We start from the raw sequence: 27,739 nt of genomic DNA on the forward strand, positions 1-27,739 counted from the left end.
TTAATCTTGTCACAAAAGCCTCACCTGATTCAGCGAGGCCACGAGCACTCTCCGAGTCACAAACATCGAGGAATGAAGCGGAAGAGTGCCCGGCACTCTGAATTACTTCCTAATGAAAGAGCTGAGGAGTGGGACGGAGTGGGACGAAAGAGTGCAGTTCGTCACGCGGTCGCTAACGAACACGGCAGGCCACTTCACTCGCTTGAGAGCCTCACGTACCTAGTTTTACATACCCACTATATCTCCACTTGGATCTTCCACGGCTTACCGTCACTGTCGCACTTCGTCCAAACATAGTATCAATTCTTTACACTACTATAAAGTTTTGAGATCTAAAAAATATATCACACTTCTTACGTTTTTATATTTCGTATTGCGGTTGTGACCACATTTGCGTATTAATTTTACAATGTGAATTAATTTTCGTTAATTTACGCTGAATACTTGCACTCAGTTTTAATCAAATTTCGTTTAATCTAGCGATGCTTGTTTAATACGATCATATTAATAATATTTACTTTATGTAAAACAAAACATGAAACATTTCATTTATACGATTCTACGACGTCGCTCGAAATCCTTTTATTTGCGATCGAGGATTACGCTTTCATTGTTTAAAATTGTAATGGGTACTCGACATGGGATTTTGTTTATACCTATAATACCTGCCACTAAGAAAATATGTAACATTTTGTAATACTTTTGAATGACGTAAATGCCATGCTGTTTCTATAAAATAACTTACCGCAAGACAACTTCAACGGTGATAGATCTAACTTTTATAAAATTTTAGTATTAAATAATCAATTAAAATAATTACATTTTTAGTAAAAATCAAGTGAAAATATTGCATTAGATATTATTAGTTAAAAGTTCCCGCTAAAATTAATTTACTTAGGTATACACAGATGTGTTCAAAATCCGTATAAAACAAACTTTTAGTTGAAATATTTTATAACTCTCGATTCACACGTCAAAAGACAATTTGTTTTAATTTAAAAAAGGACTGATACACGTTATCGAAGCTGGCCACACAATGTGCCGTCCCGTACAAAACAGAAATAACAGAAGCGAGGGACCGCTCGGCTGATTGTAATGATTTGGATATCGTTTCAATTGCATAACCGTGTGAGATCAAACATTTTTGTTTGCCAACTCGACCGCACGACTGCAACTAATGAAGAGGAGTTTCGATTAAATTATTATTTTTCAATTCCATTTCCGTTTCGTTTCGAACGCTTAGCACGATGGGTTGCTTTGATTTCAATTATTTTTATTAAATAGTCAAGTGACCATTTTTTTTTCAACTTTGATAAAACCACTAATTTACGGTTTTTGTTTTTAATTTTTTCTTTAAATAGTATACAATATTACAATAAAACAAACTTAAATGTATACTTCACTTAAAAATTACAACATCATTTCGATAGCAATGTGATTTAAAAAACTTTAGAAGATATTCTTTAAATATTAGTTACATAATAAAGAAGGCCAAATGAATCACTAAACAGCTGGTGAATTCATATTTACTGCTATCGGTAATAAAAATGTTTTTCGCATTTGCCGTAATTATATACGTTTACATTTGTAATGAGGAGATCAGTAGACGATCATATATAACTGACACAACCCAGTAAATTCGAAATACGAATTGGCAGACATAAGCATGCAAAACAGAGGGCTTCTGGAAGGAACTACGGTGTTACAAGCGCAGCGATGGACGTCCACCAAGGTCATCAGGAAACTCTTGATATAACGCGGATTATCGAAATGTAAGATGTAGGAGGCCTCTACGACTGAAATGATGACATGTATCATACATACTGATTCGATTCTCAAAAGTTTTCTTTACTTACAATCAGATAAATGTCAGACAATATGATTAAAATCAAAATAATTGTACTTAAGATAAGTATAGGTGTTAATAGAGCGGAGATGCTCGTAACCCGTACTTATAACTTAAAGACGAAACGAAGTTTAATAAGCAAGAACCGCACCGGTGCCGCTTTATTCGTGTTAAGATCTGCCTCGAGTTAACGAGGCGTGCTTCGGTATGTTTAATAAGTTAGTGTAATCATCAAAGCGAAATTTATTCTACGCCTGTCATTCGGATTGAAGTCTTACAACTTATTTGATGTGTGATATGTACGTTAATGTGAAGTTTCAATTCACTTGTATTACTTTGATAATGTTCAAGAAGATTTATTATAAATTTTGTGGGAATATTTGTGTACACGGTACATGATTCATATTTCATAGATTTTTCAATCAAGTGAACTAAATTTTAAAAAACTAATATTCAAGAAGAGGGTAATAGTTTGTATATCCAGCAATGTCATTGACCACCCACACATCAGAGGAATAAATAAAAAAAAGTTTATAAGTTTTATAATAAATTATATCAAATAATTGTAATGTATGTGGTATTGGCTGTTACTGGTTCAAAGAAATAATAATGTTAACGTTTGATTAAGTAAATTTTTAAAAGATTTCGCTTTTCATTGAATAATTCAGATCTAATTATGTGACGGTAAAAGAGTCTTTCAGTTGACCTATTCTATTAGCAATTTACTTCTCCTTTAAACTACAAAGGATATAAGAAAATCGACGCTAATGATCCATCCGTAATGCTTTGATAAATCTCATTACATACAAGTGCGCCCGACCCTCTCGCCGGGCGTTCTCGATTTCGAATTCGCATTTTCAAATGATTCAATCGCAAACCGTGACGTAGAATTAAAATTCCTACTGGATCTTTTGTTCCTTAAATTTCACGGCGCACGGGCGACAAATCGATCCGATCTGCCGGAACTCTGTGAGAATCGAACAGTCGTTAATGAAAGTTCCCCCGCGCAATTAGGTAACCGTCTTGGTTTTATTAAATTTAATCAAGAACTTATGCAATATTACACAGATTGGGCCAATCGGGCCGTGTACAAGTTTCGATAGCGCTGTAGTTGAGAACTAATTTGGGAAATCAGCGGAGTTATCTTGGTTTCTGCGCAATAGCCTTATAAAAAGACGATCAACATTTCTCAAGAACATCCGTAGATTGATCACGTGTTACAAAACCTTTTCTTTTTTTTTTTGTTTGGGCATTGTTAGGTTAATCAAGCAACACTTTTATTTTTCATTAAATACTTTGTTGCACTGTGTCTGTAATTGAGACAAATCGAGCACACTTTGCTGACATATTAATAATATATATTTAACTTTTTATAAATCTCGGTAAATATTAATTACCTCGTATAAAGAGAATTTATAGTTTAACATACAAAAAGATACGAATCACGCAATTATTTTAGTAGAGAATCAAAAACATCCAGCAAAAATAAGAAAAGAAGAAAATAAATTTGGAGTGTAGTGTTTCTTGCATCGTTATTTTATCAAGTATTACAAGGTTCAAGAGATAAAAATACAAAACTCGAAAGAAATGCGAAGTTTTTTTGAGAAGATAACTTCGGTTTCCGATTAAGTCATCGAATTTATATTATTTTGCTTATTAACGAATGCATATATACTGCATCTTTTTTATTTTTTCTTTGTCTTTTCGAGTTTTTGACAGCTTCGCTACGGGCAGAATTATTAGACAACCATGTAATATCCAAAGTCAAAGTCAAGAGTCAAGCCATAAGTCCAAGACATTTTTAAGCTTCTTTATTAATGTTCTTAGTCTTATATACGCAGAATGAGCTAACTATATTAAGAAGTCTTGCAACGTTATATCTGGTTTCGGATTTAATTATTAATCGCCGAGATGATAGAAGCACCTTGGATGAACTACAATTTAGGTACTTATTGGTTTATCGAATCTAATGTAGTGGTGTAGCAAATGTAGACTGTAAACTTCTTCGAGAGACAGTTTTTTTAGTTATATGTTCTTCAAATTAGATTCATCACAAAGGCCACAACCACTATTTTGGTGCTTTACCAATAAGACATATTGAACAAATAAAAAATAAGCCGCGATTCAAGAAAAATTAGTTTCATTTCGCTAACCCTTAATTTTGTAAATCGAAAAAGTAATTATGGATTGTAATATTCTAGAAATAACTTTTCTAGTTCTTAATAGGTCAATACGATTTTTGTAACGAAGTAATGATTATAAGTGAAACAATATCGATATTGGTTTAAACTTGTCTCTCGAAAGCATATTAGTATTACAAAATTAAACATTTCGTATACTAGAATGTTCTTCCGTAAATAAATGGGTTAAGGGTTGTTGCTATACAATAATGTTGCTCGCAGCTACGTGTGTAGCGAGCGCGTTATCGTCGGTGATAAGCCGCGCCGGAACCTTGCGCGTCGTCCGCCCAACGTTGCCGACGGCTGTATCTATGTAACATTACGCCCGCCTCACCACGAAATCATTTTGCTTCCACACTCGTACTGTTCGTACTTTAAATGAGCCATTTTTATTTTCCTCATAACTACTTTTCCACACAAAGAGAGACCGTCAAGAACGCGTTCAAAAACATATTTAGGGCAAACAAGCCACAAATCGGAACGCGGGTTCTTTTTTAAAACACACGACTCAGTATTTCAAGTAGTATCCGCCGGCAAAACAAAGATTCCGAAACTAACTTCCACTACCATTGTGTAAGGCACCTGAAAACCGCGAGCGCAGTTTCGAAACAAGTATTGCACAATTTTAAACAAAGGTATAGACGGGACAAGGTGGCATTACCATAAACCGCGAGTCGGTGGGAGCGCAAAATTGCTTTTTTGAACTTCCACAATGTTACCACTATTAGGAGTTAAGAAAAAGTTGAATAAAGGTGGCAGAGAGACGGCATGCGACCATGACGACGTAATCACATCGCGGCCCGAAGTTCCGTTAGTTGATGCAGAATGGAGCGCCTCACCTCTGCCCTGTTTACAGAGCTTGCGTGCAACTTTGCTTCTCCAAACCTTTAATATTTACGTAAGTCACTGGAACTCCTTCCAATGTGCTTTTTAGCAATTCTATGACTCCGTAATACTTTAGAAGTAGATATCAACCCCCCCGTTTGCTGATTCCCTGAACAACTGAAATAAAACTGTTTCAAATAGCTTTTAAGTGAATTCTAACTCGAAACTAACTCGTTTCTTGCCTATTACGTCAAATGTACTTATCAGCTTGTATTCAAGAAGTAAATTATTATAGGATAATAAAAACTACGATATTGTACATTTACATTAAAAATAAGCATATAAACTCCAAACACCGGACACAAACGGTTCCGTTCCACTTCTATCGACTTGTGCGTGAACATATTTTATCTGTTCCCTATACTTTACTAGAGCGTAATTATCCGCGGCGTGTTCTACGGTAATAACAAAGGCCCTTGGTTCGTTCTATCAAGTAAAAGGTGATAAAAATCGGCTTACATTAATACAAGCGTGGTAATTAAAGTTTCAACAAATCACCTTGGCAGGCTTATCATTTGCTATCATTGAATACACCTTGTTACTTCTATAAATAAAATATTTATTGATATTATTCTACTACATCACCGGCATAATTAATAATATTCCCTGGTACTTTAAGTTTAAACTTCAAAAATGTTTTTAAAATATTAATTATCTTTTAATGTAAAAATTAACGGTAATATAATGTTAGTTAAAAATTGTGTACAATTTTCGTTTCCTTTTTCATAATGTAAATAATTTAAACCCAGAATTCGAGATTAGAAAATATCTATTACGTTTAAGTTCATTAGTGTTGAAATTCAAAACGGAATCTTGGCCTTGCAATTAGGGGAAATAATTATTTGTACGATAAATATGAAGATTTGTCAATAAATGTGTTTAGAATTTGCTGGTAACATCATTTGTATTAAGTGAACTATTACGGTAATTGCTTTACGGCATCGCTTGGTAATAATTGAGTCGGGATATTGTCATTACGAGACAATCGGGGTTTGAGAATTACTTCAAATTATTGTATATAGTCCAACTTCTTGTTTATGCATGTTTCACGAGGGATTCAAAACAATTTTCTATTTATTTCGGCGCCCAAAACTGAGGAAAAATGAAAAAGCAGATCTGCTTAGTTTATTTTCACCTTATTGCCGTCTACTTGATGTGAACAAAACTTGTACTTTAGATAACTTTAATTTATCTAAGCGTAAACAACAAGGAGCTCCAATAATCCTATTTTGTTGAATTTTTTTCTAATTGAGGCCGAACCATGAAGACGTCAAAATCTTAACTTATCGAGTTCGCAAAGTAAACTTTGACAATATTATAATCTTTGCATACGTTTTATGTATTAGGGATGTGTGTATTTCGTTACATTTTTTTACAAAATCTTTAGGATCACGAATATAATCTTAAAATAGTAAAACTTATAAGAATCCGTTACTCGTAGCGATGTAAGATAAGGATATTTATTCAGTGTGTAAGCGGTGAACAAATTGTTTGCTCTGGAGCTCTCTTTACCTGCGGCTCGGAGTTTTCATAACAGTACGTTGCCGCGGGCGCGTTGGCGACAATTTGTAAGGCGCAGCTCACGGCTGAGGATTTGCTGACGTGCTTGTAAACATATTTTTCCTTTATAACGCGGACGCGAGTAACGTCTCGTCGGGCTTGTCTTTTAGACTCCCTGGTGCACCGTATTATTATAATTCACAGTTGCTTACCTCTTTACCCGAGGTGAATGAAGATTAAATCTACTTTACATGATCCGTTATTCGATTCTTAAAATTTCATTTTGAAGTGAGGATATCAAAACAAAAATCAAACTGTACAGGGTTTGTTAAATATGTCAAATCGGGTAACTAAGGTAGGTAAACCCTACCAAAAAATCAATGCTTTTAGACATAATATATAAAATAACGTGATGATAAATTCGATTTAAATTGATTATTTTTTATAATATGTCTCTGCAGACTTTATACTACCAGAAGTTATTCACATGTTGTATTGCAACAGAAAAATATAATGTATTTCAAAGTTATCACTTTATACAAAGTGATGGGAAATAGGTATAAAAGCTTTAAAAGTTTTTTCTAACAAATGAGCTATACATTCACTTTATTATAACAGTTACATCTATACCAATCACATTTTATATCTCCAACTTCATATATTTTAATACTCCTTAAGTCAGTCTTATGTGATCATGGATCCTACAAGAATTCTATCGACGTGTACAACTATATTCTCCATTTAAATAACGTCATATCTATGAGATCTGCTTACGACGTAAAGGTAGTTTAGAATCGTAGCGTTTATAAATTGCAGTCTCAAAGTTTAACGTGTTTCTCCAGTGGTATTGTCAAATGCAACAAGAAACTTTCCTGTGATAAACATGTTTCGACACTGAATCATATTTTCTTGTATCCACATCGTTTCAACGTATTTATTCTAGCATTGAACTGAATAAATATGATTTTCGTATCTTAATATGCATGCAGAATAAATATCATTATTAAACTCGTATTCCAGACAGCATTCAATCGTTTACTTACAGTTACGTAACAATAACTCATTAACTTGAAGAATGGAATTGTAAATTCGTTCAATTATCTTTATATAACAAAAAAAAACTTTGAACTCACTAAACAGTAGAAGTTAACATACGTGAGAGAAGTAAAAAAAGAAATAACTGAAATGTTATTGAGACATTTATTTCATGGTTATGTCTTGAAAAGTACCTCGTGTTTCCCCTTCATTAGTTATTTACGCCGTTTAGGGATGCCTTTATTCTGTTGTTGCGCGATCAAGAATGGACTTCGCGAATTTACATGTAACCCACAGAATTTTTCAAACGGGCGAGGACGTTTTTCTTACCTACAACTTTGTGAATTGTTAGCAATATTCACAACTTTTTACGATGTTTGCTTCTCGCTCCCCCAGGCGAAGGATCAGGTGAATTTGTCGCATCTGCGTACCGTGTGAGCGGTCATATTTTATCTTTTGAAATATTTTAACGCTAAAATATATTTAAGCGAAATGTACAATGAATTTCCTTGAATTCCTGCTACAAAACGTCTTCTTCCATTACACGTAAATCGCATAGAAACTAGATGTGAAATAGGGGTTAAGTTTACAAACAAAAGATGAATTTTTCTTTCGTATTTCGTTCTTAAATTTTATGTTAGTTATACAAGGATTTTCGAAAAAAAAGGTTGAATTTCCAGCGAGGTGTTAATTAACTAGAAAGACAACGTTAATGGGTATAATATACCGTAGTTGCTTTCCGGTAGGGTACTTCCGTTTCCGTTACGAACATAGCACGTTACATTATTCAATATTTAGTATATACGCTATTGTAGCTGATTTAAAAGTTTATAGTCCAGCCATATAAACAGGGATTCTAATTTGAAATGAATAAGGCATTAAAAACACAATCATATTATAACAGTCATAATAATGTTTTTTTGTTTTATAAATTAATTCTTGCAACTAAAGCATCAAGAAATCAATGAATACAACTCTATAATTTGGTTCCAACAGAATGGAGATACTTGTCAGACAATTAATCGCCAGCATGAAGATGGAACACAAAAAGAGATAGCATATTGAAGAGGAAAGACTTTAAATGGCCACCACAAATTACACAAGTTACAAGTCAAGACTAGAATTTTCTGTTACTCTTCGAAAAAAGTTTCTGGTGACAAAAATATACCAGAACAAATGCCACAGTTCCAGTAGCATTAAACTTGCGTGCGTGTTTTTGAAAACCTTCAGTGTAATTTGGAAGAATGTTCCCGAAGATGTAGAGGGCACATTAACGATGTTATTTTCAAATAAGAAATTACATTGTTTCTTTCACTTACTTAAAAATGTATGCCGGTCAATGTACAACATCCATTTTATTATAATATTTTCAAAGTCTGAAATTATTATTTTAAATATTAAATGTTTGCAATCTTTACTCATCTTTTCACATAAAATTATTTTCACAAATTATTACCGCAGTGTTGGTTAGAAAACTCAGACGAAAATGAAAGCTGTGTAAAAAAATTGTAGCATAAAAATTGCGTGCCTACCTGTACATTTTTTCGGCAGACATCTTTCGAGAAGCATCATTAAGGCAGCTGAGGGCGACGCAGTGAGAGGTGCTCGTGGATACGATGATAAGAGTAGATTCATAACAACGTAATACACGTTCTATACATGCCGCAAAAAAGCGATGCCTTAGCGCCTTACAGACAACGGCTACAAAAGCACGTACAACCCATTCCCCGGTAATTCGACGTTCAAAGATACTTTACTTTTACTTATTCAATGTTATATAACATTATACTTGATTCATAACGTACATATCTATTACTGATTTACTTAATCATATTTATCCTATTTACAAGTTCATTTGATAAGAACTTGGTAACTTATTTTTATTATCATAGTCACAACTTCATATCATTCATACATAGGCCTCACCATATGTCTCAAATAGGACCTGTAATATTAATGTATTAGTTATTTTAAAACGCTATAACATATATACGTATTTATTATACTTATATATGTACTATACTCAGGATATATAAGAAAATTTTAACTTTTAAGTATTAGATATAAAAGTTGTCGAGCCGTGGTAGCCCAGCGGAAGATTTGCTATTGTAGATTGCGGATTCTCGGTTTCCCGGAATACAATATTATGTAATTCACACTTTGTGCATTAATTATTTGCCACTGCTAATAAACAAGTATTCCTGGGTATGGGCAGCAGTGTACCCTGCATATCATAATACCACATTACAATTGTCAACTCGCTCTCTAACATGGCGACTATGGTATATCCCCCATAGGCATTTTTGGGGGAGGCCTGTCTCTTAAAGTTGGAGTCTATGGGCGGGCTAGCATTTGAGCTGGGTTCTGTTACATAATCTTCAACCAAATATAATAGTTTAGTTACATTCAGAAATACACCTAAATACCTATATAAGAAGAATATAAAAAAAAAAACAATTTGTTATACATGTATGCATATTTTTTCGTTAATAAAAATTATTAATTGGATTTAATTAAATTTGATCCACCATTAAATCAAGACACCTAAATTCTATCCCCAAGGGTATAAATTAATGATGAAGTCGAGGTTTGAAGGGTTTCTATAAACTGCCCTAATAATGAATAAATTACTTTCTTAATGGAATATGTCACGCCTATAATATTATAGTCCTTTACTTTTCATAATATAACTGCGTACGTTACCTTGAGGCGTGAAATGTTATGTCATATTTGCATGAACTTTTGAACATGTGAATGATTGACCAGGGAAATATTTATGATAAACTGAAATTCGGTTATTATTAGACATTTTTGTTCAAAATTAAATAATAAAATAAAAATCGGTAAATAAATTTAAGGTCAAATTTACCTATTTCATTTATTTTTGTGTAAAATTTTCATATATTTTGTAGAGGGTTCTTATTAAAAAAGCGCAGAGAAACTTGAATATTTACGAAAAATATAATGTCCTTTGAATAATGTCTCAATTGCCATTATATCTATTTGATTTAATGCCCTAAAATGTATACAGTCCTTAACTGCTATGCAGGTCAATATTTATCCATCACGACATTAATTTATCGTTAAAACAATAAATAAAGTGATCTTTCGAAAAAATTGTTTATATTTTTATTTGAATACCACTGGCCAGTAACTTCTGGTTATGCAGTCTGAGTTGACAACCTCTACATTGTAATAAATAGCACAATGTCATAATATCTATTTAAATTGATTTTGAGTACCTGTCGAATAAATAGCTATTAAGTATTTTAACAATTGTAATCATCATTAAATTCACCCGCATAGACGGTATAGTATCAAAATGACAGGATGCCGTCTGTAGCGCACGTTCGAACGAATCAGACCGATATCTTGTAGTAGCGGCAGGGACAAGGTGATCGAAAATCGGCGACATCAATCCGAAATAGGACATCGTCGTAAATGTTAATGACGACGACAATTACTAACATCGAGACTTTATCGGGAGCCTGCCATCTGAATCGAACGTTACCAATCTAGCCACCCGACCGATTTGTTCCACTATAAACTCCTTTTAATCGGGTTGCTTTAATTAAAATAGTTTCACGACAATCAACTTCAAACAGACTTTTATGTTTCATAATTTCAACTATTGATATCAATAAAACAAACTATTTATTTTGTTTTAAGTATCATAATGTCTATTTTCTAATGTGTATAATTTATTTATCAATTTTAAAAACACGAAATAAATTGAGGATTATTTTATTGTTCTTATGTATCGAAATACGTAGCGTCGTTCTAAAAAAAAGTTTCATAAAATTCAGTCATATTATAAAAGCAATTTTAAACCGTCGCCGAGAGTAATTTTTAATTATTTTGAAACTCACAAGTAATATCTCGCTATAGCTGTGATTCAACAAACCGCGTTCTGTCAGTCGCTAGGCGACAAATGAAAAAAAAATTACAATTACTTACCTAACGTTACATTGTGATATTAAAGCGGAGTTCTTATGAAAATTTCCAAATGCATTTTATTCGTGATATTCGATTTACGTATGCAGTGAGCTGCTTAAAATCTATAAGAGTTGGACATGCAATACAAATGAACTACATCCATGACTTTACTTGAATATACTGAATTCAGTCAACTGATCACGAAATCGTTCCAATTTCCAATAGATTGATTCGTGAAGCTGACAATTTTGGGAATGTCCAATCAGAGCGCATGTATGAAGCAGGGCTACACCATTCACGCATGTTTAGTTTCGTTTGTACCATTAAATAATTCAAGTAAAATTCTGGTACATTTCAATAAAGTTAATAATTAAATGAACTGAAGAATAAATTGAAAATAGCTTAATAAAAGAAATAATAGAAGAAAGATAATAGTATTACTGAAGAGCCAATATAATATTAAGGAAAACTTTTGAGCAAAGGAAATGAGTAGTTCGTTTCCGCGGAGCAGCGACGTATAATATACAAAGAGGCGGCCACTCCAGAGACAATGGACGGGGAGTAACTTTCAATATTAATGATGCGCCGAGAATGCACACAGAGCCTGGCGAGTTTCAAAAGCCTCCCATTGATACTCATTAACTATTGATTCATAAGTAATACCCTTTTACCGTTACCAGGTCGAACGAGCCGGACAACTTTTCAAATTTAAATGTGAAGCAGGGAACGTATTTTTAAAAGGTAGACGCTCTGCATTTTAAAAGGATGGGAAGAGTAGCAAGCGAGGTAGTCCGAATTTTTTAAATTCGATTCTAGAATTATAAAAGCTGAATAGGAATCCACATATGTTATAACCGTCTTATAGCGGCCAAGTATGAAATATAACAGATATACTTGAACTTTTTAGTATTTCTGTATTTACTTCTTTACAACTTTATCTATGTTATCTAAAACATCATCTTCTCAGTCTTCCCTCCATTTTTGGAGGTCTTGTCCGTTTTAAATGCTTTGACGGAACCGATTACAAACTCTTTTCATACTATTCAATCCTCGGCTTTCATCTATGCATTAGTAATGAGGAATCTGGATATTGATTTATCATGATCCTATAAGTGGGTAGGTGGTCGCCCACGTAGTCATTTACCGTCTACTAACCTTACAACCAATAGCTTATAGTAGTTACCTAGTGGTCTGCGGGTGTGGTGGCTAGAATAACTGAGAATACGTTCATAGTATTATGGAAAGCCTGGTATTAATCTTTAGCTGGTCAAGGGTCAATAATATACCAGGCTAAAATTAAATATGATACACTAAATCATATTTAAAAAACAAAGTTGCGTTGAAGTTATTCCTAAAACAAAAACATTTTCATCGTCGAGTATTTAAACCAGCGTCAGATTCTAAATCTCGAGGGGATTAACATCGTGTTAATCTTTAAAAGGATTGATTTTACAGTAGTACAACATTGTACAATGCCCGGGCGTCTCTTTCGGGTTTATTGTTCTAACATCTGTCGGAATATGCAAAGTCCGACTCGTAAAACAACGGTTCGACCCGCGATTACTTTGCGCAGTTAACTCTCCCTTACACTCATCTTTATTGTCGACCTACCTGTAAAATTGTAATCACACCTCGTAATTACGACTTATTGCTACGTATCGGGCCTTTGATTGGAATTTTGGCTTGTTTGTATACACTAATTGTTGTAAGAAATACATGGATTATTAATTATTAATATTTTAATACTCTTTATATAAACCATTACAACGATGTATTTACTTACAGAAATAATTATGCAAGCACACTGCTGTATCCCGGATTTGTATTGTTAAAAATCACATCATTATTACAATAAAATTAAATTACTTTTATTTATAAACCGCAATCACAAAATCATTGAGTGTTTTCGTGACACGAGGTGAATAAACATTATAACCATATATAGCAGACTATAATTTGTTTTAAATATAATTTACATCACATACATGAATGTTGAAATTTTTTTATATCTGTCATCGTATGTATTTGTTACATTTGTTATTGTATGTACTTATTTTGCACAAAATACCCAATCTTCTATGAAGTAATTTACTCAGACTTTTATTACACAAACACGCGTGTAATAAAATAATGTCAAAAAATATTCTTTTAAATTAAGCAATCGGCACTTTCTGAATATATCTGGAATACTTTTGCATTGATTTTTCTTAGGAAAATTTATTACCTCAATGAGTCGACGAAAAAATTAAAACTCATGGGTAAAATTAATAATAACTTTTATCGCTTCCAATATTCGAATTAAAAGTTTGAATAAATCATTGATAATCTGCTATATTCGTTATTTAAATGGAAACAGAATTTGTTTTTCTCTTTGTATTTGTCTTTAAAAACAAACAGATTTTATTACTTAAAAGCATTTACATGAACAATAAACTTTATTCAAAATGTTTGAATGGCACAGTAAAGCCTAGATGAAACTATTTCAATATATCTCCCACCTACACTTTACGAACACCGTTCTCCACTGATCAATGATTCTGAAACACCTGCTACCTTGCATGCGTGTTCAGTTAACGGTTTCGGTCCCGACACTGCGGAACTATTGCTTTGAAAATAACTGTTCCCATTTAAAAACCGTTTCTAACCGGCCGCTGCAAATAATTTTGAACTGTTATTACCTTATTCTTTATAAAAGCGTTTTTTCCTTTCATTTAAACGGATAAAAATTAACAACGACTTAGGAAAATTTGTTAAAGTCGAGGGAATACGCTAAACTCATATCGCCTCCAACCGGTCCTGTTGGAAATCTATGTGGTGACAAATGCTTTGAAGTAAAAGTCTTTCTAATATAATCACGATGTTGATGAATGAATTTTATACTTAATCTATTTGTCATAAAACATCCGTCATAATATCTTTTCTAAAATCAAGTCTGCGTCTTATGAACAAGGAACATGTAACTGACTATAAATAGCCATTATACTTTTTCACACTTGATTGTTTAGTTAAAGTAGTTATAATAGTTTATTATATTCAAAAATGTAAATTCGGAACATATATTCATGGCATTCAACAATCTACTCAGGATTCTGTCTAACATATTAAATAAAAATTATTATTTTTCGAAGTTGGTCGTCTTTTAAAGAGAATCAGGTTCTCCAAGAATAAAAAAATATAACTGTGTAAAAAAATGATTTCTCGTAAATAAAATCTGTAGCCATTCACATTGTTCACCACCCGATCCACAATCGCCGAGTGACGCGTAATCGCGCTTGGCAAATACATTTTGCACTTATTGTGCGCCACTCGTATCAGGTAGCTCGTGTGTGCTCAAGCCCTTACGAACCTGCGAGAACAAAGCAGCATATGCTACGTTACCGTGTATAGAATCGACTTAAAAAGCCGCCCTAGCTTTTCAATAAAAGCTCTGTGTCGTTGTTTTGTGTCGACAGTTTTCAAGGGGAAACGTAATATCAGAAATGACAAACTGTTGCTTGCGGCAATAGTGTCAAATTGCCTTTTTGTCTTCGTCTCAATATATTTCCAGTAAATATATATTTTTACCGTTATTACTGTCGACTATAAATCGAATTAGTTTGTAAACTGTGTACGTCCAACAATGCCGATTCGCAACCTAGAACCGAAAAGGTCGTAAGCGTTCTACGGCTTCAATAACCTTCAAACCAATTGTACATTTATTTGTCCGAGTTAATGTAAAAAATAAAACAGGACTGCAATAGGTATTTCGGTGGGAGACAATTAACGATTTAAACATGTGAAGTAAACATTATTCAAAAGCTCAACAATTCACAGCGTATGCGGGTCTATAAACAATATTGCCGAAATAATCACGAAAACTGTAGTGTAGTGTTGAGCAAACAGGCGTACTCTCGCAATAAAGCAACGGCCCGGTACGGAACCGGTCACTCGAGAACTACTGAGGACAGCTCGAAATACGACCCGCGCAACTCGACCCGACAACTTTGAGATGGCTCTTTTTCGAGTGCAAACTTTTGTATTTCGGATGCAATAGCAAATATTTGGTTTTCTCGCTGCGGTCTTCCTAACAAGTGAACCGTGAAGTACGTGCAGAAGACGTTTTCATTCTCAGTGTGGGCGAGGCCGCAGAGCGCTACTCGCATCACAATGTTACGTCCGACCCCCTGCATCGTTCGCCGCTCTTGTACGCAATTAAAACGTTATTATCTGAATCCTGCACTCGGTTTCGTCGTAAATTTTATAAGGGTGTTCTCTTGTGCCACTAACAAATTTATACACGGTTGATTTTACATTGTAGTAAATCTTGATAATAGTAAACAAGGTCACAAATATTAAAACATAAGAAATAAATCTTAATTCGCCAAAATTGTTTCATCTATATCTCCTGTTTGGTATCAAATATCATGTTATAAAAAACGGGTAGACCAAACGAGCAACAAAATAAAAGAGACCAACAGGAAAGAAAAATACATAACTAACATAGCAAGTTAGACCAGCTGACAAAAGGTAGTCAAAGAGAGGCATGGAAGAACAAAGGGGAGACCTGGGTAAAAAAGATAACTTTTTATGTCAAAATATTTATGGTATAAATATATATACAATGTATAAATAAAACATACTAACCAATATTTTGTACAAAATTTTCATTTTGAATGGTTACCGAAATGTAAAAATAACAAATATCTATGTCATTTTTTAAAAGAAAAACACTCAATATTATTCCACCCTGCCCGGAGCAATGAATGCGGTAGCCCCTCACAAGAGTATTCTAGTCTTGCACTCGATGATCCTTCTAATCTCGTACCCCGCGTCTCTGTCACGTCTGCCCAGTAGGATTACACGATTCACATGACAATCCCGCTGCAATGTTGGCTGACCACGGCGGTCACTGAATGGTCGACTACTTCTCGAGTTTGATCCAACAGTAAACAAAGTTTTAGTGGCGTTACGAATTCTTTAACAATATATGATGTTTATTAAATTAATGTAGAGCTATATCAATTTATATTTACATACATAAATGAAAAGTTGTTAATAAAATGATAGCTGAAAATGTTTCGAAATGTAATTATTTCTTACTCAAATTTATTCGAAATATGTTTTCATTTTAATCAATCAAAATTTGTCATTGGGCATTAATAAATTTCGTAGTTAATTTACTTTAACTATAGTGATTTCTGATAAAATTATTCTAGATAAAGCATAGACCTATCACTGAACACCCACATGTGCATTGAGACGTAATGTGATAGATAACACGCATTACTGCACTGATTCCTCCGATCGCTCTCTACTCGTCTAATATGAAGAAGCTTTACCCGTATCATGTTTAGACAGAAGTTGGTTTGATTGTTAGTGTTTAATGAAACACCAACAATCAAACCAACTAAAGAAATGAATTTTTAAACGGAGAAGAATGCTTCTTTTTTTCGGTTATTTTTTATAGAATAAACATTTTTTGTCAATCATAGGTTAACGAGCGTAGTTTTTACTTTTACCCATGAATATCCTTCCCTTAGCCAGTTCTTAAGGCAATCATAGGAGGAGAGAGGAGATCATTCTATGCGCCGGTACCACTACAATAGCCATTGGATGCAGGCTGCTTCCAAACGATCACAATGGAAATCTAAAGCGGAAGCTTATATCCAGCCGTGTATGTTCTATGAACTAAACAATGATGATGAATTATTGAATAGAAAATTATGCAAAATATTTTTGAGAATTAAGAATCTGCAAGATGTTAGTTCAATGAACCTATGGAAAGGAATGCCAACAACACTAAATAAGCAAAAACAAAAATTCATATTACATGATATATCTAATAGAACTAAAATTCATAAAATAAAGGCTCATAAATGTATCATGTGTATTTTTTACATTTACTACAGATTTATTACAAAAATACAATGATTTTTAATAGCATTACCGTCAGATGTTATAGTGTATCGTGTTTCAGTGTCATTTTACTGCAAATGCCGATATAAAAAATAATGCGCACATGCTGTCTTGCTTCCAGGTCGCGAGATAGCAATCAAAGACCAAATTATGTCGTAAAGTGACGCATTCGCAAATAAAAGGAACAAATTCTTATTAAAGTAATATAAGTATTAAATATTTATGGCAGCAAGCGATTGGACGGGGGTCCTGTCGCCCTTGATAAATTGTTGTTCTGGTTGTGGCTCGGCGCCTACACTCACGAACATTCCTCTTACTTAACGCTTTATAAATTCCCATTTGTTTGATTCTCGTCATATTTTCGGTCGTTCCGTTTCCATTAAGTCTGAAGAGTGCAAAAGTTTCTTACTTAATTCTAAGAGCTGTAGGTAATGTTAAAGAATGAGATTGAATTTTGATAATTTAAAAGTTGAATAGGTCGACGCACAAAGTAGCGAGCCAATTGTGTTTCTACTTTATTTACCTGAGAGTAGACAATAAGAGTGTCTCCACACAATCAGCCCGACGAGAAAGTTGATTGTTTGTGTTCCATTCAACTTTACAATAGAGAAAATGAAGAGGAGCCAATTCTTTTTGCAATAGCTTTTATCCTCCATTTTCTTCGCTTGCCGAAAGTTTGCATTTAGATTTTACCTCTTTGCGAATGCATTAGACACTCGGCATATATTTACTTGGGATTAAGAACTTCTTGTAATTCCGCAAGGAAAAAATGGGGTAAAGTGCTTGCACATATTTTGTAAGTAATAAGATAACATTTCTTACAATATAATGGTATTATTTTAAATAAAACATTTTCCCACACAGAAATACGTAATAAAAATTGTTCTTTAATTCATAAGAAGTTAAGTGTTTTAAAATTCAAATAATGCGGTTAAACAAAAATTTACATTTTATTGGGATTTACTAGTACGCTTTTATAAAGACAGTAAGAAAGTCTTAGATATTACTTTCAAGATAAAAGTTCGAAAACAAAACTTTCATTAGCTGCTACATCAGATGAGATAGTTTCCAAGCATCTCTTAATCATAGCACTGGTATTACAATAATGAACCGAAACAATAACGTAAGTTTGGACGTCGGGGCGCAGCCGATGGACAAGTTCATCGTTGCTCAACTGAGTGCTCAGTTCTTATGAAAACTTGTTTGTTACCATGTAAATTATTTATTTATTAATATTGCTCAAAATAAATGTAACCGAATACGAACACCGTTTATTCGAATTTGTAGCTGGTGGTTTATTCAAAAAACTTTGAGGGGGTTTTCATAGTTACTAAAAATTGTTGAAGGCCCATGCCTTGCCGAAATAGTCGGTAATATTGAAAAATGTATCGACATTCTCGACGTCACGAAGCCGAGGGCTAGAGCTGTATAACGTCCGTTATCGACGCCTACAATAAGTCGCGTTTTATACGGTTATTATAGCATCATAAACGCCACCGGCCGGTGTTTCATACAGTGCCGGGGCATATTATACTGCCTGTGGCCCCGATACTGGGGCTGTTGGGGGACGAACAGGGGTCCGACGGGAGTACGGGGGACGCCGCCCACTGTCAACGCCACGTGCCGCCCGACAGATGTGTCGAGATATCCGATATCGGGAGACACATTCATAATCTTTGTCTGAACCTTTCGCTTCTTATATTAAAATAACGAATACCAACATCACAGGTGCGATCAGAATTTGAATGAAATTGGAACAAAATACCATAATTCGCTTCCCTAATATGGAGTCTTTTTATTTATAAAAAATTATAACATTTTAGATTTGATAATAACTACTTTAAATCCATAAAAGTTCGATCCGATGAGAAATCTAAAATGATACATAGCACTACGTCTATTCCTTTCACCTAACCAAAATAATTTAACACATTTTGCCAACAAGTTTATTTTGAGGATAAAATACTAATTCTGACGTATAAATTCAACAAGCTTCGTTTTGTATTATCGATAAAATGGAAAAGTATACATGAAGATGGTTCTGCATATTATTTTTAAAGTGTAAGCTAGTAACCATACCACATTGTAAAGTAGTAGTAGTGTAAAGTATTGCCTTTTTAAATAATTCTGTAAACAAAATCCTTAGAGGTTATTTATCCAAGCTATTTGTATGTAGCTCAGACGAATTTTCGGAAAACGTCCCATTTATTTAGAGCAAACATACAAAGGGAACGTGAAACCCAAAACTTTTCACGTGGTCAGTGACAATGCTATTTCTCTCGGTTCTCTTAACATTTTGTTTCGAACTTCGACGTGTATTATATTTACACGGTTTTGAGTAGACAGTGTATTTTAACAAAACATTGATGAATGAAACGTGAAAATATTCTACTTCGAGTCAGTTAATTCAATCTCGGGCGATGTTCTGATTTTATATTTACTCAGGCACTTGGCCCGCAGGCAACTTCCACTATCTAGACTCGATTGTTGCCTATTTCTTGTTTTATTCGTTTCAAATAAACCCGCACACGGAGGCAGTGAACCTATGGGCAATTAAGCTTTTTTAGAGATACCTTTTTTTCTATCACTACCCTTTTATCATTGATTTTTAATCTTAACTTTATTTTAAAAAAAATCTCCAATCATTTTATTTTCTTGTTTACGAATATTTATTTATAATTAGGGGAAATTGTCCCTTCTCGTATTTTCCTCTTGACGTACATAAATGGTCATTATAAATAATCCAAAGTGGCAAATTAATAATCTTAAGAATTGTGTGTTCTTTTAATAAACATTACGTCGTGTAAGAACAATTTCGTGCATAAAACAAATAACATTGCGAACTTCGTACAAATAAAATGACTATATTTTTAAATTCGAAACTATAAAGAAAACTTCAAAACGTGTTCCTCAAACTAATAATTCATATGCAACGTTATCTTTTAGCATCTTCAAGCATCACCTCAACTTTTTCAAACTACTACTGCTTACTAAACCTACTATACGTGATTGGCATATCGTATTGTTTTACACATTGATTAAAAACTTCCTTTACCGCGAATAATTACATGACACAGGGTGGCCATGAAATACTACAAACTTTGTACTCGTGACAGATTGTAATTTTAAAAGTAACACCTCCGAAAATAAATATCAAAATCCTTTTTGTGTATTGAATTGAAGAGTCAAATTTAACGATACGAGTGCAAACAAAAATTATTAAAAAAGTATAAAAATTAATTCACTAATTTTTTCATAACCACAGCGACTACATATCATTTCTCCGTAGAAAAAGCTGATTGACATTCCTTTTGAAATTAACTTGATGTAAATTGTCTTTAATTAGATTAAAATCAAAGATGGACATGCTAACGAAGGAACTTTGGGAAGGTACCATTGGAATTTTTTAAAATTTATGTTAAAATGGAAGGATTCAAATGAACGTGAAAAACTTAGATGAAAAAACATTTTTTTGTCCGGCAAATTTTTTCAGAGTTCTGTTTCCTCTTCCGCAGTGCGGAAAAGGCTGGTCCTTTTTCTTTATTGTTCATCGTCCTGACGTCACTCCGCATTGATCGCTACGAGCCTATCGGTGGAAAAATAAAAATTCTTATTTTTGACCAATCCTCAACAAAGCCTCACACAATATATGTTATTGAGTACGTGGTAGTAAATCTAAATCCATTAATTGTAATCAAAATCTAATTTTTTATCAATATAATACATATTTAAGATCCTGTCTTAGCTAATCGGTATTTAACAGATTTTTCTTGTTTCAGGTTTCGGCTTTGTCACATTTCAAAGTGAAGATATAGTAGACAAAGTGTGCGAAATCCATTTTCACGAAATTAACAACAAAATGGTAAGTTTTTTTTTGTAATCTTTAATTTCTTTAATTCGTATTTGGATATGTAAACCCTTTAGAGTCTATCATATTCGCCATTACAACATTAAAAACTCGTTATTGAAGCATTTTTTATGTTTAAATTCTGTGATATTATATATATTGTATAAAAATTTGATTATTAATTTTGTTAATATTATTTTTTAAAATCTCATATATAATGCATACATCAAAATCGCTGTAAAGTTTATGTAGCAAAAGAAATAAACAGATTGCCAAAAATGAGCCATGCATCCTCATCAAATGTGTACGCAATTTGATCTTCGTTCTCCTAGGTTTATATTTTTCAGTCGAGAGGTTGAACTTCGTAAATCTAAAGTAAATATCTGTAAACTAAATCCGTAGTGATAAGTATAATTCGTGATAATGATTAATTATCGTTTCAATTAGAATTTATTAGCGATCTAAAATTTATATTGAATTGTTAAAGCGTTAAAAATTATTTAAAAAAAGCTCAAACATTCGATACTAACAAATCAATACATTAATATAAAGTCATTATTAATAAATTACTGAATTTTGTCTTATACGAAAATCCATAAACAAGAAGCTTATATTAAATAACTAATAAATAAACAACAAGATAAACATACAAGATTCAAAGAACATCCCAATTTTGATGTGTTCATTGTCAGTCAGATATCAATTAAAGAAAAGAGATCAGAGCTGGCTGCGGTCCAAGTAGGGCCAATAAAATGCCACTAAAGTCGCTTTTACTGTGTTTAGAATTTTCCACGCAAGAGGAGTTTGCCATTAAGAAGCAATGATTCAGTAACCACGATTTCTATTTCAACATTGAGACAAAAAAATTCAATTCAATCATCGTCATATTTTCCTTTATTTATATTTTTATAACAGAAAAATAATTTCTAGTAGTTTTTCACCAACATACATATGTAATTTATTCATAATATACAGATTAATTAGTTAAAAGTTTAGACGCTTTAAAGGTATAGTTCATTGGCTGCAGTTAATGTATGTATGGTACACCATATAGAAAAATCAATGTTTTCAGAAATAATAAACAACGTGATTATAATGGTAAGAAGTGTTTTCAAAATTAGGATTATTGCCTATTACAATTATTAATGTTTACTATCTGTTAATGCCGACTTTGTACTACCAGAGTTATCCTATCGTATACCAGTATAAAAAACAAATTAACGTAATGTATTGGTAATGATGACTTTAAAAGTTTGATTAAATTTTGCTTAAGATGACCTGTGTTTATTCAGTTCATTTAAAGGCTTTAAACCTAAAACTAATCGCCCATTATAATTTATTGTAAATTTTTATGTATATTTATGATTATTACAGAAATACGTTAACCATTTATGTACAAAAATTGTGTTCAAGTAAAAGATTCACTATAATATGGTATTAGATGTTAAAGAAGTTGACAACTTTATTGATGTAAAATTTAGTGTAAAACTAAAGAACATAATATATATATACTAAGAATAATACGCCCCTCGGTAGTTAATTTATAGCAGTAGTTTAAAAGAGTAATGATCTCTTATAAGCGACTGGACACACCTTTTTTTATGACCGAGTACCACGTAAATTGTGGTAACACTGTCTCTATCCTACCCTACCTCTATCGCCATTTTATAAAACGGGAAATTTTAGGACGCAACAGAATTTATTGTTACCATCCTCGTAGCGTTTAATAGCACTAATAAAAGTAATTATAGTATAATTACTCCAGCTATAAAATCAGAAATACAAAGTTAGTCATTAACTCTATTAGTAGTATTGCAAGTGTTGTTCATTAAAATACAATGTTTATTCTAATTACCTTTAACTTTATACAACTTTCATTATAAATAAATACTGTTAATTCTTTCGACGAAATCTTTTACAAAAAATGATAGTTAAAATTTGTTTATTTTGCAAAATATAACGTGTATTATGATATTTAACATTTGAAATACACGAGAAGTCAATTATAATAATTGTACCGTAAAATCCCAGTCATCATTACCTTTTAGACTAGCTGAAAAGAACGCGCAGATAGCGCCCTTCGTTGTCAATGCATATTCCTGATTATTAATGCCCGTTTTTTGTCTCGCCCCATTGTCTCAGTGCCATTATGGCTGTACGAATCTCGCTGCATGTGTCGGGTGGAAGAAATCGCGGGGGTGATATTCGCCCTAAGTGGAGCAAACAACGAACAAAGACATCAAACAAATGGGTAGTGTTTTAGAGTAATTACAGTACGCTTCCGTGCGAAACGAGAGGTGTGCATAGAGCGTTCGCTTCCCCTCCTTGCTTGCGACGCGTAATGTATCGCCGTACTTACTCTTGAAAACCTGTCTAACACAACATCTGGCTTTGACTATACAAAATTTTTCATTACTAAATCGATTATTTGAATAAAATTTCATTACTATATATAAACGTTATGTTATGTATTTAGGTGACTACATATTTGCGATACAGTTCAATTCAGTTTTAGAAAATCTTTTTATATTGGAATTCATCGTCTTCGAGCATCTTCATAGATCCGAACGCTCCAATAGTTCAAGTGACAATTCTCTCTTTGTACTCTACGTGCGTTATTTCTTCCCACCACAAGATTTATAAATATTCTTTATCCTCAATTCTTTCCAAGAATCTAGTATACATAATTTAAATATATTTTAAACACGTGATTATTGTAGAGCATGTATCATGATCATCATTATCATTTTATTCGTAGCACGTTCACTGTCGGACATACGCCATCTTTACAGATTTATTCCATGTATTTTTCGATCATCTTATCAATTTCTTCTGTTACGTCTAGGTCCTTCGCTATGCTTGCTATTCCGTAGTCTCCACTCTAGAATCTCAAGCAATTCATCAGCCTGCCCACAACTACTTCAACTTGCCAATCCCTTGAACAAAATCGGTTATTTTCGAACGTTTACATCTTGCCATAATTATACACCTACTCTTCAATAATCAACTTTCCAATCACACGCAATTTTACAATGCAGTCACGCTTATATTTACATAAAAAACAAATAGTATTAAACTTAATTAGTTATCACACGAAAAACTATTTTCTATACCTTTAACGTTAACATTATTTTAATTATTGAATTTCCATACGCAATAAAGAACAAACATTCCATCACAAGTTTAAGCCGCAGAGGCTGCCCTCGTAAATTTAATATGTCATCTCCTATATTAAAATGGTCGTTAAGCTAATAGCCGCTCCGCCTTCCCGCATGAGAGTGATAGGGTGATACCGTAGCTCACTTTGAATAACAAAAAACGCTAATAAGCGCTCATGAAAAAGAAAAGATGTGAAATAGCCGGAATCGTTTAAGGCACGTTTGATTTATATCATAAACCTTACACAGACCTCTATTAAGGATTTCTTCTTTAGTTATACATCTGACAAATGCAATAAATATATTTTCTACAATAATTAGGCTACATAGCCTACGTAGCCAACATATATTTTAAAATTAAAAATTGATATATCCTGTGTACTAACGTTACAGTACACTTATAACAATAATTAATAAGTTTGTGGGTTGATACTTTAGTATGATTATGACATATTGCCTTATCACTTAATATTTTTAATAACATACTATGAATGCTTCGTAATTAAAAATCCTATATAAAAATAGTGATAGCCACATCATAAACAAAAGAAATAAAAACTAAGTCCTAACGCCTAAACCTCGTCTTAAAAAAGATAACAAATACTTCACGGGTTTGATTTTACGCATGTATAATAAAATTTCAAGTTGTCTTAAACGTTTTTTTTCTTTTAAACCCTAAATTAAAAGTAAATCAAATTAATCTTATTATAGCATTCAAGAACTCTTACTTGATCAAAACGTGTGAAATTTAGATTATTGACATGTATGTATTCGAGAAATATTATAATGTACACTTGGAACAATTTCATTTTAAAGAGCAACATTTTAATAATAATTGAGAAAAGGTATACAAGAAAAGTTAAGAAAAAATCAACTAACACAAGGTGTTGGAATAAAAAAGTATTTTGCGACAATATTAAACGACGCTATAGTGCTTCTCGATATGTGTTATAAGGTCTTTGTAATTTTATTGTTTTTAGGACCTATTCTACAAGATTTAATGGATCTAGTTGTAATGTAAATTTCATATTTTTAAGAATTTATTTTATCGTTTTCTACAAAGTGAAACAAAATAAACATAAATAACTAGAAATTGCTTTCTTTGCTGGAATTTGTTGTGAAGATGCTCTTAAAATAAATTCTTGTCACTCTATTACAACCTTACACGTTAGTATCCTAATTGCTTCCGCTTACCATGAATTTTAACAGCGACGTCCCGCAAAATGTGTTAAATATAGTGCAGTTTACGTCTCAGCCCCTAACATCAATTTCTATTTTCCGGATTTAAGCTGCCGGGAATTCAGCTAACACCTGAGACTCACTTAACAAAATCACAGCTGCGTAAAGAAACCTGTGACGGAGTGTAACATAACTTTTTAAATTATTATACAAACTTAAAAACCGTAACTATATAATATACAGGTTTTAAAAAAAGATTTTTCCACATATATGCTCACTCGTCACTATATCTCTGGAACCGTAAGGGTTAAAGACTTTAAATTTTATAAAAATATTTATTTCATCAAGTAGTAATCAGTTAACAAAGATTAAACAAAATTCGGTCCGCAAGAAAAAAAATCATATGACCAAAAATATTTATGAAATTACACGTAAAAAGGGTACAGTATAGGCCGAGCGAAGGACAGCTAATGGTAAATATGAATCATTGACACGCAATAATTGAAAAGCATTCATAACATTTTCTTTGTCATATTTTATTTTATAATTTGTCTTTGTTGTCGAAAGTAATATCTCTGAAAAAGGTGAAACATCGTTTGATGACAACTATAACAAAATAATATAATATAAATTAATGATTTCTTAAACTGCATAAATTAAGTCTAAAACATATGTCTTGTTTTCGCTACGATAGACTTATGTGTTGATTTACGTACTATATACGCTCTTGCTGAGAAAATTTGAAACTATGTATCCAAAGATTGTATTAACTATAGATTAAAAATACAGTATTACTAAGAAATATACTAATTCAACATTTAAGCCATAGCGTTTTTGTTAGACATAGATCTTTCCCTCCGATCCCATACGGCAAACAAATGGTTTCCGTTTAGGAAATAACACTAAAAGTAGGCGCATTTGAAACTGGCACTTAAATCTTCCGATCCTCAATCGCCATCTCTCCTCCGTCTTAAATAGCCAATGTAAGGCCGCTAACAGATCCCTTTTCTTTACTAGCTTTAAGGATTGATCTTTCAAGACATAAATATTGAACAGCTGTATAGAACAAAGGACGAGGGAACAGATATTTATATCTCATAACTCTGTTATATGTGTCATGAACAATGTAATTTAATTTATATAGAAACAAAGGAAATGTTGGAAACAAATTTTATAACTTGTGAATGAATAAAAAATTAATCAAATTTTGATGTAGATTATATTTACATATGCAACTTCTAGTGGCTTTTACGATTGAGCACGTTTATGCGGTGGGGCCTGGACGTTCTGTAATGGAGATTATAGACTGGAAAACCTATTGTAGGTCACCCAGAAGGTAGACCGACGTCATTGTCTTCGGAAGACGCTGGACGCAGACTGCTTTCTTTCTCTACTTCAAGCCTTACAGGAAATCGATGTTATATCGAGGAGACCAACGTCCAGCAGTAGACGTCAAATGGTTAATTTCTGTGTTTCAGAGGGCAGTTACAACATATGACGCCTATGTGGCGCATAAAAAGTAAATCTACATTAAATATTTCAAACGAGTTTAAGCTAGCGTATAAATGCGAACCCCACCTGTTGTCTGACAGATGTAAAATCCAATCGTTTACAAATATCTTTCAATCGCAACTAGTGCAAGACAAAGATCATTTGTTTAAAGTATCTAGTTTTATTTAACGACTCCTTTAGATGTACGGAATTACAACAACGAGGTACGTTTCGAGAATCTTCTATCCTCTGATTTCGTTCGAAGCGAGAGCGACGCCAAACAATCAATCACGCGTTCCTTCGAAACTGTGATTACCATAAACTTCCCGTTTTAGTAAGACCCGACCCGCTTCTTCTACGCACTATCGATTTGTCCGTGGCCATTCTTGCGCCTTCTATATATCAAACGCTTTTTGTGACTCCCCTTTCATTGAAACTTGCAATTGGCGACTTGTAAGAAATTTGGTGAGATTTTCCCCGAATCTTTTCTTTAAAGATTTTTTTCACAGTTCACCTAACTTTTTATGAAAACGTAACTTTGGACCTTTCTGTAGAATTTCTTTTTAAATAAGTTCGTGGTAAAATCAACGTCGAAGAATTTGAGCTTAGATAAAAAATCACATTTAATGTTTGCTCTAGTACTTACCGACCTATAGCGTACATTAAAAGATGATCGCCGTCATTATTTCGAATTATAAAACAAGTTTCAAGTTATTAAAATGAGTTAATAGTTTAAACTTAACATCTTAGAAAGATATTTTGCCTTTTTTGAAAAATTTTATGAAAA

General features: G+C 32.9%; 1 protein-coding gene across 5 annotated transcripts in view; it reads left to right on the top strand.

The window, feature by feature from the left end:
- The window catches only part of Rbp6 (RNA-binding protein 6), a 511,568-nt gene that overhangs the window by 454,688 nt on the left and 29,141 nt on the right, over positions 1 to 27,739 (top strand). For all 5 annotated transcript variants that reach the window (XM_068773329.1, XM_068773331.1, XM_068773330.1 and 2 more), the window contains one exon: positions 21,057 to 21,139. In XM_068773329.1, the coding sequence (XP_068629430.1) occupies positions 21,057 to 21,139 (83 nt within the window). The remainder of the gene's footprint in view (positions 1 to 21,056; positions 21,140 to 27,739) is intronic.

The sequence above is a fragment of the Battus philenor genome, unplaced genomic scaffold (assembly GCF_028537555.1).
Source record: "Battus philenor isolate CCGP_79_NKW_IND1 unplaced genomic scaffold, ilBatPhil1.0.hap1 SCAF_6, whole genome shotgun sequence".
Classification (NCBI taxonomy): domain Eukaryota; kingdom Metazoa; phylum Arthropoda; class Insecta; order Lepidoptera; family Papilionidae; genus Battus; species Battus philenor.